The following is a 13,006-nucleotide window of genomic DNA, read 5'->3' as shown; positions in this document are numbered from 1 at the left end:
ATGTTCATTGGCTGATTAAAAGAAATAACAAATTTTATCTGGCAAGGCCACTTTGATTCCAGATACCAAATTTGCATAATTACAACTTCACAACTATTTCTTGTTAAATCGGTACATGATGTTACTCTGTTAGGCATAGCGTGTTGCTATTAATAAGAGAAGTATCTATTATGACAAAAGCTAAAACATTCAGACAAAATGTCTAGTCTGTTTATATCTCAAAAGCAATTTCTCTGAGAAACTAATTTTTACTGTACAGGATGAATAAAATTATGCTTGGAAACCAGAATATCAATAAGAAATCGAATAATCTAGGAAAGTAGGAATCTCAATCTATGCCATCATGAATCCACCTTTCTGTGTCGAATCAAGATCATCATGATAGGCATATGCCAATCCACCATGGCTTGTCAAGTCCATTCCTGCCATTTCCTCGTCTGTTGATATCCTCAACAGCTTGAGCTTGTTAAGCAACCAAAACAATGTCCCCATTGTAACACTCACCCACCCAGTAATCACCAATATTTGAACAATATGTGCTGCTAAAAGCTTTCCGCCACCTCCCATGAACAACCCATAAGGCCTTCCGGGTTTGCCTGGATAAACCTCATTGACATAAGACTCCTTTGCGAACAATCCGGTAAAGATAACCCCCCAAGCTCCACATCCTCCATGAAGTTGAGCAGCTTCTAGAGGATCATCATACTTGAATTTCTCTGCTAACTTGTTGCACCCAATGAGAATCCAGGCCGCGACAAACCCACAAATGATCGCTGCCCATGGATCTACAACTGAGCAGCCTCCTGTGATTGCTGCAAACCCGCCTAACAAACCATTGCAAACATCAGTGACATTCCAGTGTCCAGCAATCAAGCGTTTACCAAAGAGAGTGGTGAGTGCAGCTGAGCATCCCGCGAGTGTTGTTGTTATCGCAGTTCTTCCAATAGCACTCCATTGGCCATAGTAGGAACCACTTTCGCCGTAGGTCTTGAGAATGTATACAAATGAACCTGGATTAAACCCATACCATCCAAACCATAACAAGAATGTGCCTAGAATAACCAGTGTTCCGCTGTGTCCCCGCATAGTTGCAGGACGATCATTGTGATCGAATTTACCAATGCGAGGGCCTTCGATGAGGGCGCCCCAGAGGCCAGCAATGCCACCAACCATGTGAACAACTCCGGAACCTGCAAAATCGATGACCCCACTCCCAAACAAGAGATTATTATCCGTTCTTGCAGGACTAGCCCAGCCATCGGATGACCAGAACCAATGAGAGACTATGGGGTAAACCAAACCGGTCAAGAATGATGAATAGATCAAATATGCAACGAACTGGGTTCGTTCAGCAATAGAACCGCTTGTGATCCCAGCTGCCGCAATGGCAAAGGCCCACTGATAAAGAAAGTAACCGTAGTCAAACGATGGCGAAGGGAAAGCTTCGAGGCCAAAGAAATGTTTGCCAATGAAACCATTGGAGGGATTGCCAAAGGCAAAGGCAAAGCCGAAAAGGTAATAGAAAAGGCCTCCGGTGGCAGCATCAAGGACATTGGTGAGCATAATGTTCATGGTGTTTTTGGCACGAACGGAGCCTGCGCACAGCATGGCAAAGCCAAGCTGCATGACGAATACAAGATAGGCAGAGAAGAGAAGGTAAGTGTTGTCAATGGCATAGCCAGTGTCAACAAACTTGTTAGAAACAGCTTCAAAGCGGCCGCAGATGTATTCTGCGGCGGCAGTGGCATTGGTGGCACCACCAAGAAGAGGGCTAAGGTTGGACGCAGAGCAGGCAAGAGCATCCATGAGATTGAAGAAGAACGAGAGACCCGAGATGGGAAATGACGAAATGTGCAGAAGTAAAGAAGATTCTGAGGTCATTTGTTTTTATAATGCGGAAGAAAGAGAGGAGATTCCTCGTTCCTGTAGAATAGGAGATTCCAAAGATTCCAAAATGGAATGGAAGACCGAATCACGAGAAATATTTGGCAGAATTTGAAACTGATTCTGCTTCTTAATAGGAACCACCTGTCAATGCTGATCAAATTTACCGAGATAATAACGCAAGATGCGCAAACTCTTTTTGAGTAACAAATGAAAGGATGAGATGATTGATGGCCAACTCATTAATTACTTTTTAAATTTTTAGGCCAACTTATTAATTACTTTTAAAATTTTTATCTTCCTTATTTCCCTTGTAATCAATAATACGCATTTTTCGGAAGTAAAAAATTATTCAAACCAATAACGTCAAATGCAAAGGGTTTTGATAGATAAAAATGTATTGGAAGTTGTAGAATCGCGTTAAAAACCACTTCTGTTCAGTTTCAACTCCTTGCTGGATATTTTCAAAAAAATATATATATAATCATTATGAAAGATGTATAACCTAAACAGCTAATACATCAATCTTCCAAGAAAATACATAGGACATAACAATTGCATAACATTCTTGCAATAAACCACTAGATGTGCAACTGTTGGCACGCATGTAAATATTCTGAAGTGTTGAAACACTTCGCTTGAGGTTCTGTCCGGGTACCATGAAAATTATTTTTACGGAGCCTGTACCTGACAAGATCCATCTTCAAAAGATAAATCAAAAACCAACACCGCTTATCTCAATTATGCTACTAAGTCATGGCGGAGGAGACCATTTGCCACCTTTGAACTCTTTGTAGAAGCTGGAGGTCTTTGAAACAACATAAAATACTGCATGCACAGATCCATATAAATAGAATGAGAAGATAAACCAACAGAAACAGACATATATATTTTATATTTCACAGCAGCATGACGTGAATATGTGGTTGTGATTGTTATAGCGTGTCTGAGGAGATAAGCCGTGTAGAGAGAATAGAGACCTGGGATCCCTGGGATTATGAAGTTTGGTTCTTTCAGAACATCATGAAGCTTTCTTTTTTCATTTACTTTGACCCATCTGGAAGAGCCTTGACCTGAGGGGGACAAAAAGAAAAAATATATTATATATATATATATATATATATATGAACTTTAGGTAAAATAAGCTTATATATCCCATAAATTAATGGGTTGCATTTCTAAATATTAACAAGGAGAGTAAATAAGCATCAAGAACAAATTAAACAAACAATGTAGGAGTCTTCTTTTTTAACATAATGAAGACACTGGTACAACTAGTAGCAAGAAAGAAGAGGAACAAATAAAAGAGGGAAAAGAGAGGAGTATCCGATAGAAGATACTTAAGCATCACAGCTCTCACACTACAATACTGCATTTCAGCCAAGTGGCAGTGATTCATCTCTAGCTTTCAAGCAGCCACAAAAGATTAAGCCAATAAAGAGAGGAGAAAGAGAGACAGAGATGCAGATTTAGACAAATTTAGGTTCGTGGTAGCGGATATAATAGATATATGAGGAACTGTGTATAATAATACGATTCGTAATGAGACTTCTACTTCCTACACCAATCAACTCAAGCTACGACTATAAAAGGAGAAACTATCTGACCCTCACAACTTGACCTGAATCAGTCCTCGGGTGAAAAAAATTTAGTATGATACTACAAAACATCAAATCAGCAAGAAACCTGATTTTTGTCAACTAAAAGATTTGTTTATTAGAGGCTGATGAAAGAAAGTAACAAACTGCTACATAACGACCTGAAGCCACACACAATTGATTGCCAAATGCAATCAACACACTAAAACTTAAACAAAATATCTTTATGACCAAATTTTGTCCCCTAGTACAACAGTAGAAAAAGAACACCAAAACTTTGGATGTAAGATGTCAAAAGACATATCAAGCAAACAACAAAATGATTATGAAAAAATTAGATGAAACGTTACTTGTCTGAGGAAGTTTGCACAGAAGATTAGAGAACACCATACCTGCAGAGTAATCATAAGTGGAACCATGAGTTCCATCCTTCTCTTCTTCACTGATGCTTTCCACATTAGCACCTGCAGTACCCTCTAGGAAATAGCGGAGAAGTTTTGTTTTTGATAGACTAACTCCTGAAACAGCCTGAGAAATCAGGAGATAGGAATTCCTTGTTCATTGAAAGCCTCAATTTAATAAAGCAACCTCTTTCTATGTGTAACATACATTAAATATCTGAAAATGGAAAGCTCAAGCCAATAGGAGTCACAAGAAGGGCTTACCTCATAGTACAATTCAATAGCTTCACGAGTATAACTGTGTTCTTTATCCCATGCCAATGGTGGACAACTTTCTGAATACATGTTTGATAGCTAAGGATATTACAAAGGGTACAATATTTAAAAGGCATAGTAACATGCTCTACGCTAGTTAAATATGAACTTTTAAAGTGAAATAGGCATTCTGAAAATGGATATCATATCAAGATGAGCAGCAAACATGTCTGTCTCACAGAAGTCCTCAATAAAATCACTGGACATAACTTCTGCATATAGAAGAAGAACTGGCCAGTGAAGAATATTATTTTTATCTAAAAATGGCTTCCTCAATCCAGTAAGTTCTTGAAATGTTGCCTTCCCTATCTTCAATCCTCTGTCTTCAATTGCAGATAGAAGATTCTGCATAATTTCGATTAAAAAAAGAAAAGAAAAGAAGAAGACTGTGAGCCTTACAGAGTTACAGTTATTCACAAAAAATTGTTAAACAGTCAAAGAATCAAACCTTAGCCTCGCCCACAGCCTTGGAAACTTGAGCCTCCCTCGCCTCTTGTTCCCGCTTCCTTGAATCAATCTCCACAGCAAGCTTCTTCAGTTCCTTGTTATCTGGGTCCTGCTCAAGTCCTTTTTCACAAAATGATTTTGCATCATTCAACAAATTCAATGAAGATGATGCTTTGGCTGCTCGATAATGTGCCTAATCGACATTAAAAAAAAAATGCTCAATTCGAAAAACCAATCCAACCATAATATCAAAATTGATTTGGATGAGACCCTGAACACAAAATAACCACCTTAACATTAGTTGGGCACAACTTGAGTGCCTCCTCAGTGTCGGTGAGAGCACGCCTATAGTTTCCAAGTAATAAATTAACATGGGCTCTATTTGCATACAAAACTGAATTCTCAGAATCACTTAAAACATTCTGATTTATCGCCCTCGTGTAACAATCAATAGCATCATAGTAATGCTTTTTACCCTTCTTAACATACTCATTGCCTTTTTCCTGCAAAGCCAACAAAAGAGATAATATAACAACATTTTTCTCCTAAATAGGTCAGCAAAAGCATATACTTATAAGTTAGCATCAATTTATGCAACTTGGGTTTATGTCTAGGACAGTTCGTTGTTAATAAAGAACCTTATATGAGAATTGGTACTTAGCTTAAAATAAAATAAGCCGCCCCTAGCAAGTGTTTGAAGAAATGACAAAGTGAAATAAGTACCTTGAGTTCAATGGCAGCAGATTCTTTTAGGGCGGCAATAGCATCAAGGTCAGCTTTCTCGCTTTCCGTTTTGGGTTCTGACTCTGCGTCCATCCATAACGCCATTTCTCTCCTTCTTTGCTATGTCGCTTGCCACAAACACTGAGCTGCAGCGGTGACGCTCGCTGGTCTTTGTAATTTTTTTTTAATTATTATTATTATCAATTGTGCGGACACACTAGAATGATGGCTACTTGCTTCCTCAACTCATCTTTTTAATTCATGTAGTCTTTTTAAAATATTTCATTCAACTTAACAAGAGATTAGCTAAGTTGATCAGTTAATGACTGCGTAATTATAAAAATAAATATTAAATTTATATTTATTATTATTATCTGATAGTTATCACCATTGCTATCCAACTTAGCCACTGCTAATTAATAATTAAAAAGTATAAATTAAAGTTCGTAGAAGATGGTAAAAAATATTATAATTAATTTTAATAATTATTAATAATAATACTTGGAAGTACTTTGAATCAGTATATGGCAAAAGATTATATTTGCATTCTGATGTCACATTTATAATTATACACTCAGTTCTAACAGTACATTGTAAGACGGTCGTTCAGTAACGTAAATGTTTGAACTCTCCTAACTAGATCTCGGAACTGATTACGACATGTCGTTTGGAAACGGCAGTGTTGTTATATGAAGTGTCAAACGATTAAAAACGCATTTCTTTCTTTTACAGAAAAACGCAAAACGCGGTTGCGTTTTTTTGACGACAAATTAGCCTATAAATACGTGCGTATTGTACAGTTGGACCCTTCAAAATCAAAGGCCCAATTTTCAATTTCTTTTTCATTCTCTCAATCCCGGGCCAAACGTCTCCGTCCGATTTTGGTCGTTGGGATAGTTGCTAACAGATTGGGGCATGGTTCTTTACTTTTACTGTTTTAATTCGATGATACGTTTTTATATTCTTGTACCATTCAGCCTTCGGTTTCCTTTGTTGGAAAAGATCAAAGGAAAAGCAAAGATTTTGTATTGTTCATCTTGCGGAGTTTCCTGTTTATGCAATTTTCTTTAGTCTAAATCTACTTACATACTGGATATTTTTTCTTTTTTGTTGAATTTGCGATGTTGGGTTTGTTACAAAGAGAATATTTGGCAGAAATAGAAAAAAATTGGGTATTTATCCCTTATTTTTTGTGATTTCTGTGAAGTGGGGAAGATCTGCATTTTCGTCTATGACCCCTTCATGAAAGGAACAACTTTGCTGGCGAGCTTAATATTTGTCACTAGCCGCTATTTTGGTAGTTTTTCAAGTCTTGTTTTCTGAGAATGCGGGGAAATAGTAGAAATCTGTTGCCTTTGGTTTTAAATGAAACGCTGAGTTTTATATGCATGTCTATCGATAAGAATAGTTTAAAGGGAAGTGGTTACTGTTCTTATTATGTATCTCTGGATTTCTTGAAAGGTTGTTCTAATGTTGCCAAGTAATGTCTAGTCCACTTGGACACTGTTTAGTACATAAAGTATTTGCCCTGTATTTGCCTTTTTGAAAAAAGTTTCGTGATTGTTTGCTAATAAGCAGTTTCTTATTCATTATGCGAAAGTGGGGGTATGAAGCTAGTAGTTGCAATATGTGATCTTCTGTTTTCAATTTTTTGAGTTGGTAGTGCTCATCATTTTCGGTATTGGGTTCATTCTTCTTCTATTTGGCCTAATTATCTTGGTGGTGATTGTTGTTGTTTCTTGGATTCAATGGTTTTGGGAATTTAGTTTTTCCTATTGGTGAAATGTAGTTGTTCGAGACAGGATATTGGTGAAATGTAGGTGAAATGTAGGTGCAAATTCTATTTTGATGGATAATCCTCTCAAGTGCTTATTTTTAACTTTTTGGGGCATGTTTCTGTAATTAGTGAAAAGTACTAGTGCTCACTTTTTGGTTTGAGCCCGTCTTGATGAGGAACTACAGGCCACTTCCAATTAATTTTTGTTTCTGTTGTTCAAAAGAGGTTTCATTGAAACTGTAATTGGTTGGTTAGTAAATTGCTGCACCTTCTGCTGTGAACTGTGTGCCTAAGACAACCCTAGATGATAATGATAAAGCTACTTTTTCCTAATGGTGAAATGTAGTTGGAGGCAGGACATTCTGTTGACAGAATGACAGTATATGTACATTGAATTCTATTATGGAGGATTATCTTCTCCAGAGCTTATTTTTAACTTCTTTGGGCATGTGTTCTTTAACAATGAACAGTGCTTGCTTGTTGGTTCTCATATTTTAAATTTCCTATTTCTATTTCTTTTAAATCTATTTAGACTTTTCAAATTAATCTCCTTTATTCTTAACGGGAAAACTGAAGAGCTATTCTTTTCAATTATATATATATATATATATAGAAAGTTGAAAACAGTAGCTCGGCGTCATTGTCAGTTTTCCCGTTAAAAATAGAGGAGATGAATTTGAAAAGGCTAAACGTATTTTGAAAAAAATAAAAATAAATAAACATAGTTAATTGAAAATAATAGCTCCTCATCATTGTCAGTTTTCCCATTAAAAATAGAAGAGATGAATTTGAAATGGCTAAATAGATTTAAAAAGTATATATATATATTTATTTATAATGGGAAAATTGGCAATGATGAGGAGCTGCTGCAGCTGCATCTGCTAATGCTGCTGATTGTTATTAGCTCGGTGGTGATTTTTATTGTTCCTTGGATTCAATTGTTTTTAGAATTTGAAATAGTTATGAAACAAGCAGCTGGCAAATGAAAATTGGAAGTACTTTGCCTATTGGTGAAATATAATTGGAGACATGTTATGTTCACCTTTTTCCGGCATGTTTGTATAGCTAGTGAAAAGTACTAGTGCTTACTTCTTGTTTTGTGGGTTTTCTGCTTTTGTTTTTGGGGGAGGGGGTTTCTCCATGAAAAGAACAAATTTGTTGTCCTTGAAGTCTTTGTTTTTTGAGAAATAATAGAATCTGTTACTTTTGGTTATTGTGGAGTAGTGCTTATTAAGTAGAATGCTGAGAGAACCTTGTAGAACTTCAAATTCAACTCGGGCGCTTCTCTTCCTCTCCAAAGTAAGTTGCTGTCATTTCTCTTCTATCGTTTGGTATATGTTTGTAATTATTTTGGTGGTTTCTCCGTGAAAAGAACAAATTTGCTGTCCTTGAAGTCTTTGTTTTCTGAAAAATAATAGAATCTGTCACTTTTGGTTATTGTGGAGTAGTGCTTATTAACTAGAATGCTGAGAGAACCTCGAGAGAAATGGCATACATAATTAATATTGTTTCTCCCATTAGCAGCTCTCAGCATTCTAGTTAAAACAAAAAACAAAAGAATTAAAAGGGAAAACGCCGGTATAAAAGAACAAAAAAAGTGAGATCTACTCCTCTCCTCCTCTCCCTCACTTCCTCATGAGCTCACTCCTTCCCTCTCTCCCTCGCTCGCAGATTACTGCTCTCTGCTCGCTGCTCCTCGTCCCCCTCGTAGATCTCCAAATTCAACTCGGGCGCTTCTCTCCCTCCCCAAAGTAAGTTGCTGTCGTTTCTCTTTTATTGTTTGGTATATATTTGTAATTATTTTGGTGGTATTTTTTTGGTAATTATTTTGTTGGTAATTATTTGGTGATAATTACCGATTGATATATGTATTACACATGTTGAAAAACTATGTTGAAAACAATGCTTACTTATTTCTGGAAGTACTTTAGAATTGTCATAGCATCTCCTTCTAGAAATGAGACATTTTCATATCCACCAGCTTCAACAACAATAGAATTAAAATTTCGAAAAATGTTAATTCTCGCACAATCATTCATTTCAATACGCTTTTTTGCACTTGCACTAACATTACGGACTCAATCCATGATTGTGTTGAATGTTTAAAGTTTGAAGAACTCATTTTCCATCTTCATTTAACACAACCTCCAATTGTAGCATCACAATCAATTTTCACAATAGGTTTCGGTTTCAGCACATCAGTAGATCTACTTTCTGACTTGTCATTACGGCCACATGCAAACGTCGCATATCTTACAATTTCATCACTCTCTTTCTTATTTGTTAGTTTCTTCACAAGAAACCCTTATTGTTTATCATAGGCTTTATAAAATTGTCACATTTCCTCATGACTATCAAATAACATATCAAAAGTCGGCTCATATTTTTCCGATTGCACATCTTCGACTCTACCTTCATTTTCTAAATTTTTCATTTCTACAAAATAATTAATATTCGTATTAAGAATAAATTATTATAAATTTTTACAAAATTTTGATGCAACAATAATTTAATCCATTAAATTTCTAAAAATTTAAATTAAAAAAATTCTAAATCGAACACAAAATTTAAATAAAAAGATTTCTAAATCGAACACATAATTTAAATTAGTAAAAATTCTAAATCCAACACAAAATTTAAATTAATTTTTTTTTAAAATCAAACACATTTATCATTTTAGTATAATATAACAAAAAATAATATTCAAAATAACAAATCACTCTTTATAACCAGTTAGGTGTTTTGCTTCCAGATTTAGATCGGGCAACGCTTTCGCGTTTGTGTAGATTTAGATCGGCCACGAGTTGAGCTGAATGGCGACTAGAGTAAGCAAAAAATTTGAATGCTTGTGGATGAATGACGACCAGAGTAATGCTTGTGATGAGCGATGAATGAGCGAATCGGTAATGCTTGAAATGAGAAGTAAAGCGTGAAGGCTGCTTTGTGATGAGCAAAAGTGTTTTCGTTTTAGGTGGGGGAGAGGAAAAATGGTTTGTGATAGAGTAAAAACGTGATGAGAAGTAAAGAGAATAATAATATATTATTTAAAGCTGTCATTTCACGTAAAGGGAGAGAAAAAGTAATAATAATATATCATTACTACTCGTGATGAAACGGCAGCACAAAGCAGCCTTTCGAGTGTTTTAAGCTGCCGTTTTGGGTGTTCTCCCCCTCCCCCTCCCCATGTAAAATTTCAGCTTTGAATAATATATTATTATTCTCTTTACTTTTCATTACGCTTTTGCTCTATCACAAACCACTTTTGCTCATCACAAAGTATTTTTTCTCTTCCCCACATGAAACGAAAACACTTTCACGCTTTACTTCTCATCACGAGTAGTGCTTCTCATCACAAGCATTACCGATTCGCTTATTCATTGCTTATCACAAGCATTACTCTGGTCGCCATTTAAATTTTTTGCTTACTATAGTTGCCATTTAGTAGCCGATTTGAATCTACACAAACGCGGAAGTGCTACCCGATCTAGATCTGGAAACAAAATACCTAGTTGGTAAATTACCTGAATATAAAGAGTGATTTTTTATTTTGAATATTATTTTTTTGTTATATATCATAATAATATAAATGTGCCTGCATTTACTAGTTAAATGATAAATGTGTTTGATTTAGAAATTTTCTTAATTTTAATTTTGTGTTGGATTTAGAAATTTTTTTAATTTAAATTCTATGTTAGGTTTAGAATTTTTTTAAATTTAAATTTTGTGTTGGATTTAGAATTTTTACTAATTTAAATTTTGTGTTGATTTAGAAATCTTTTTATTTAAATTATGTGTTTGATTTAGAATTATTTAAATATTGGTTCCATTTAGAATTTAAATTTAAATTTTTAGAAATAATAATTATTTTGTAGAAATGAAAAATTTGGAAAATGAAGGTAGGGTCGAAGATGTGCAATCGGAAAAATATGAGCCGACTCTTGGGATGTTATTCGATAGTCATGAGGACATGTGGCAATTTTACAATGCCTATGGTAAACAAGAAAGGGTTCCTGTAAAGAAGTTAACTAGTAAAAAAAGGAGTGATAAAATTATAAAATACGCAATGTTTGCATGTGGTCGCAGTGGTAAGTCAGAAAGTAAATCTACTGATGTGCTGAAACCTATTGTGAAAACTGGTTGAGTCCGTAACATTAGGGCAAGAAAGCATATTGAAATGAATGATTGTGCGGAAATTAACATTGCTTGAAATTTTAATTCTATTATTGTTGAAGCTGATGAATATAAAAATGTCTCAGTTCTAGAAAAAGATTGTAGAAGGAGATGCTATGACAATTCTAAAGTACTTCCAGAAAAAGCAAGTAGAATACAATGATTTTTTTTTTTCAACATGGGTAATACATATATTATCCGGTATTTTTCACCAAATAATTACCAACAAAATAACTACCAAATAATTACCAACATATATCAAACGGTAGAAGAGAAACGGCAGCGACTTACTTTAGAGAGGGAGATGGAGAGAGTGGCCAGACTTCAGTTTGGAGACGAAGAGAGGGAAATGGAGAGAGAGGCCGGACTTCAGTTTGGAGATGGAGAGAAGCACCCGAGTTGAATTTGGAGATCTGCGAGGGAGTCGAGGAGCAACGAGCAGTAATCTGCGAGAGAGGGAAGGAGTGAGCTCGTGAGGAAGCGAGGGAGAGGAGGAGAGGAGTATCTCACTTTTTTTTTTTCCTTTCATACCGGTGTTTTCCCTTTTAATTCTTTTTTTTTTTTAAACTAGAATGCTGAGAGTTGTATGTTGTTTCTCTCGCGGTTCTCTCAGCATTAATAAGCACTATTTTCAATATTCAATTCATGCTTTTGCTACTTGGCCTAATTAGCTTGGCGATGATTGTTGTTGATTTTTGGAATTTGACATTGCTACGAAAGTAATTTTGCCTACTGATGAAATATGTTAAAGGCACATTATATGGAATTTTGAATTCTCTAATATGGTCGATAGTACTCTCAAGTGCTTGTCTGTAACTTCTTTGTGCATGTCTTCACAATTAGTGAACAGTGCTCTTGCTTGCTTGTTGGTTTGAGCTCGTAGTGATGATGAACAATGGGTTCATTATGATAAAATGTTGTTTTCAATGGGAAAGCTGGCAATGATAAGGAGCTGTTATTTTGAATTTTCAACTTCCATTTGCTTTAAATTCATTTAGGCTTTTCAGTTAATCTCCTTTTATGGGAAAATTGGCAATGATGAGGAGTTGTCACAGTAATTTGCATCTCCATCAACCATTGGGATAATTTTTTGCAGTGATTTGTTGGCATACTTTTCGTGTCTTGGATGAGGGCTTTTGAGCTCAAACAGTTAAACTCTCCTTTTTCCTTGTTGTTTCACATTGTTCTGCTCATTAGGTCATTTGCTTCAAACTCGTTCTTATTGGATTATTTTTCTTTCTTCTACTTCTCTGCTCATTGAGTTGATGATTGTGCTGTGTTAGCTAATTTCATTTCTTTTCATATGTGGACTGAGAAGGTTTATGATATTGTGTTTCGGAAATCCCTTTTCCTCTCACAACAGGTCATTGAAAGGAATGAAAAGAGAAAAAAGGAAAATCCCTTCTCGGTATTTTTTCTTGACTTATCCTTCTCAGTATTTTTTTCCAGTGTCATCTTCTTCAGTATTTGATTTATGCTTTTGGAAACTAGAGAGACTTGAACAAAATCCTGGCATTTATGGCCTCTCCTCGTTGTAGAGATATATGAACATCAGCCATGAAAGTGGTTTTATTTTAAACTATTTTGGCATGTTTTCGGAAACTATTAGGATTGTTTGAACATCTGATGCTACTAATTTGCTGGTTCCACCTTTTTTTTTCTTTTTTGTTCACCACTCCCACTGCTTTCTC

The 13,006-nt window shown here is 35.5% G+C and overlaps 2 protein-coding genes across 3 annotated transcripts; both read right to left on the bottom strand.

The window, feature by feature from the left end:
* Window positions 1–265: 265 nt before the first annotated feature.
* Window positions 266–1,845, bottom strand: LOC18045831 (ammonium transporter 1 member 4). Its single transcript, XM_006443635.2, has one exon. The coding sequence runs from the start codon at window positions 1,804–1,806 to the stop codon at window positions 334–336; it is 1,473 nt and encodes a 490-aa protein (XP_006443698.1). The 5' UTR covers window positions 1,807–1,845; the 3' UTR covers window positions 266–333.
* A 521-nt stretch (window positions 1,846–2,366) lies between these two features.
* On the bottom strand, window positions 2,367–5,718 carry LOC18045830 (tetratricopeptide repeat protein 4 homolog). Of its 2 annotated transcripts, XM_006443634.2 has the most exons (8): window positions 5,369–5,718; window positions 4,936–5,148; window positions 4,647–4,838; window positions 4,343–4,543; window positions 4,148–4,228; window positions 3,875–4,010; window positions 2,865–2,957; window positions 2,368–2,712 (listed from the first exon to the last, which is right to left on the bottom strand). In XM_006443634.2, exons 1-8 carry the CDS (start codon window positions 5,471–5,473, stop codon window positions 2,639–2,641), a joined length of 1,095 nt encoding a protein of 364 aa, XP_006443697.1. In that variant the 5' UTR covers window positions 5,474–5,718; the 3' UTR covers window positions 2,368–2,638. The 2 variants fall into 2 exon arrangements, with proteins under 2 accessions (XP_024044461.1, XP_006443697.1); XM_024188693.1 differs by lacking the exon at window positions 4,936–5,148 and having other exon boundaries at window positions 2,367–2,712.
* Window positions 5,719–13,006: the final 7,288 nt, after the last annotated feature.

The sequence above is a fragment of the Citrus clementina genome, unplaced genomic scaffold, assembly GCF_000493195.1.
Source record: "Citrus clementina cultivar Clemenules unplaced genomic scaffold, Citrus_clementina_v1.0 scaffold_3, whole genome shotgun sequence".
NCBI classification, from domain to species: Eukaryota; Viridiplantae; Streptophyta; class Magnoliopsida; order Sapindales; family Rutaceae; genus Citrus; species Citrus x clementina.
Note: the sequence above shows the minus strand (reverse complement) of the source record. Positions and strands in the feature narration are given on the sequence as shown.

Bases quoted from the DNA above. Each gene is read 5' to 3' on its own strand.
- LOC18045831 (XM_006443635.2), bottom strand. From the start codon at position 1,806: ATGGATGCTCTTGCCTGCTCTGCGTCCAACCTTAGCCCTCTTCTTGGT.
- LOC18045830 (XM_006443634.2), bottom strand. From the start codon at position 5,473: ATGGCGTTATGGATGGACGCAGAGTCAGAACCCAAAACGGAAAGCGAG. The intron at 5,149-5,368 runs GTACTTATTTCA...TTGGCTTTGCAG, and splicing joins CTGCTGCCATTGAACTCAAG to GAAAAAGGCAATGAGTATGT. The intron at 4,839-4,935 runs GTGGTTATTTTG...AATGTCGATTAG, and splicing joins TGTGCCCAACTAATGTTAAG to GCACATTATCGAGCAGCCAA.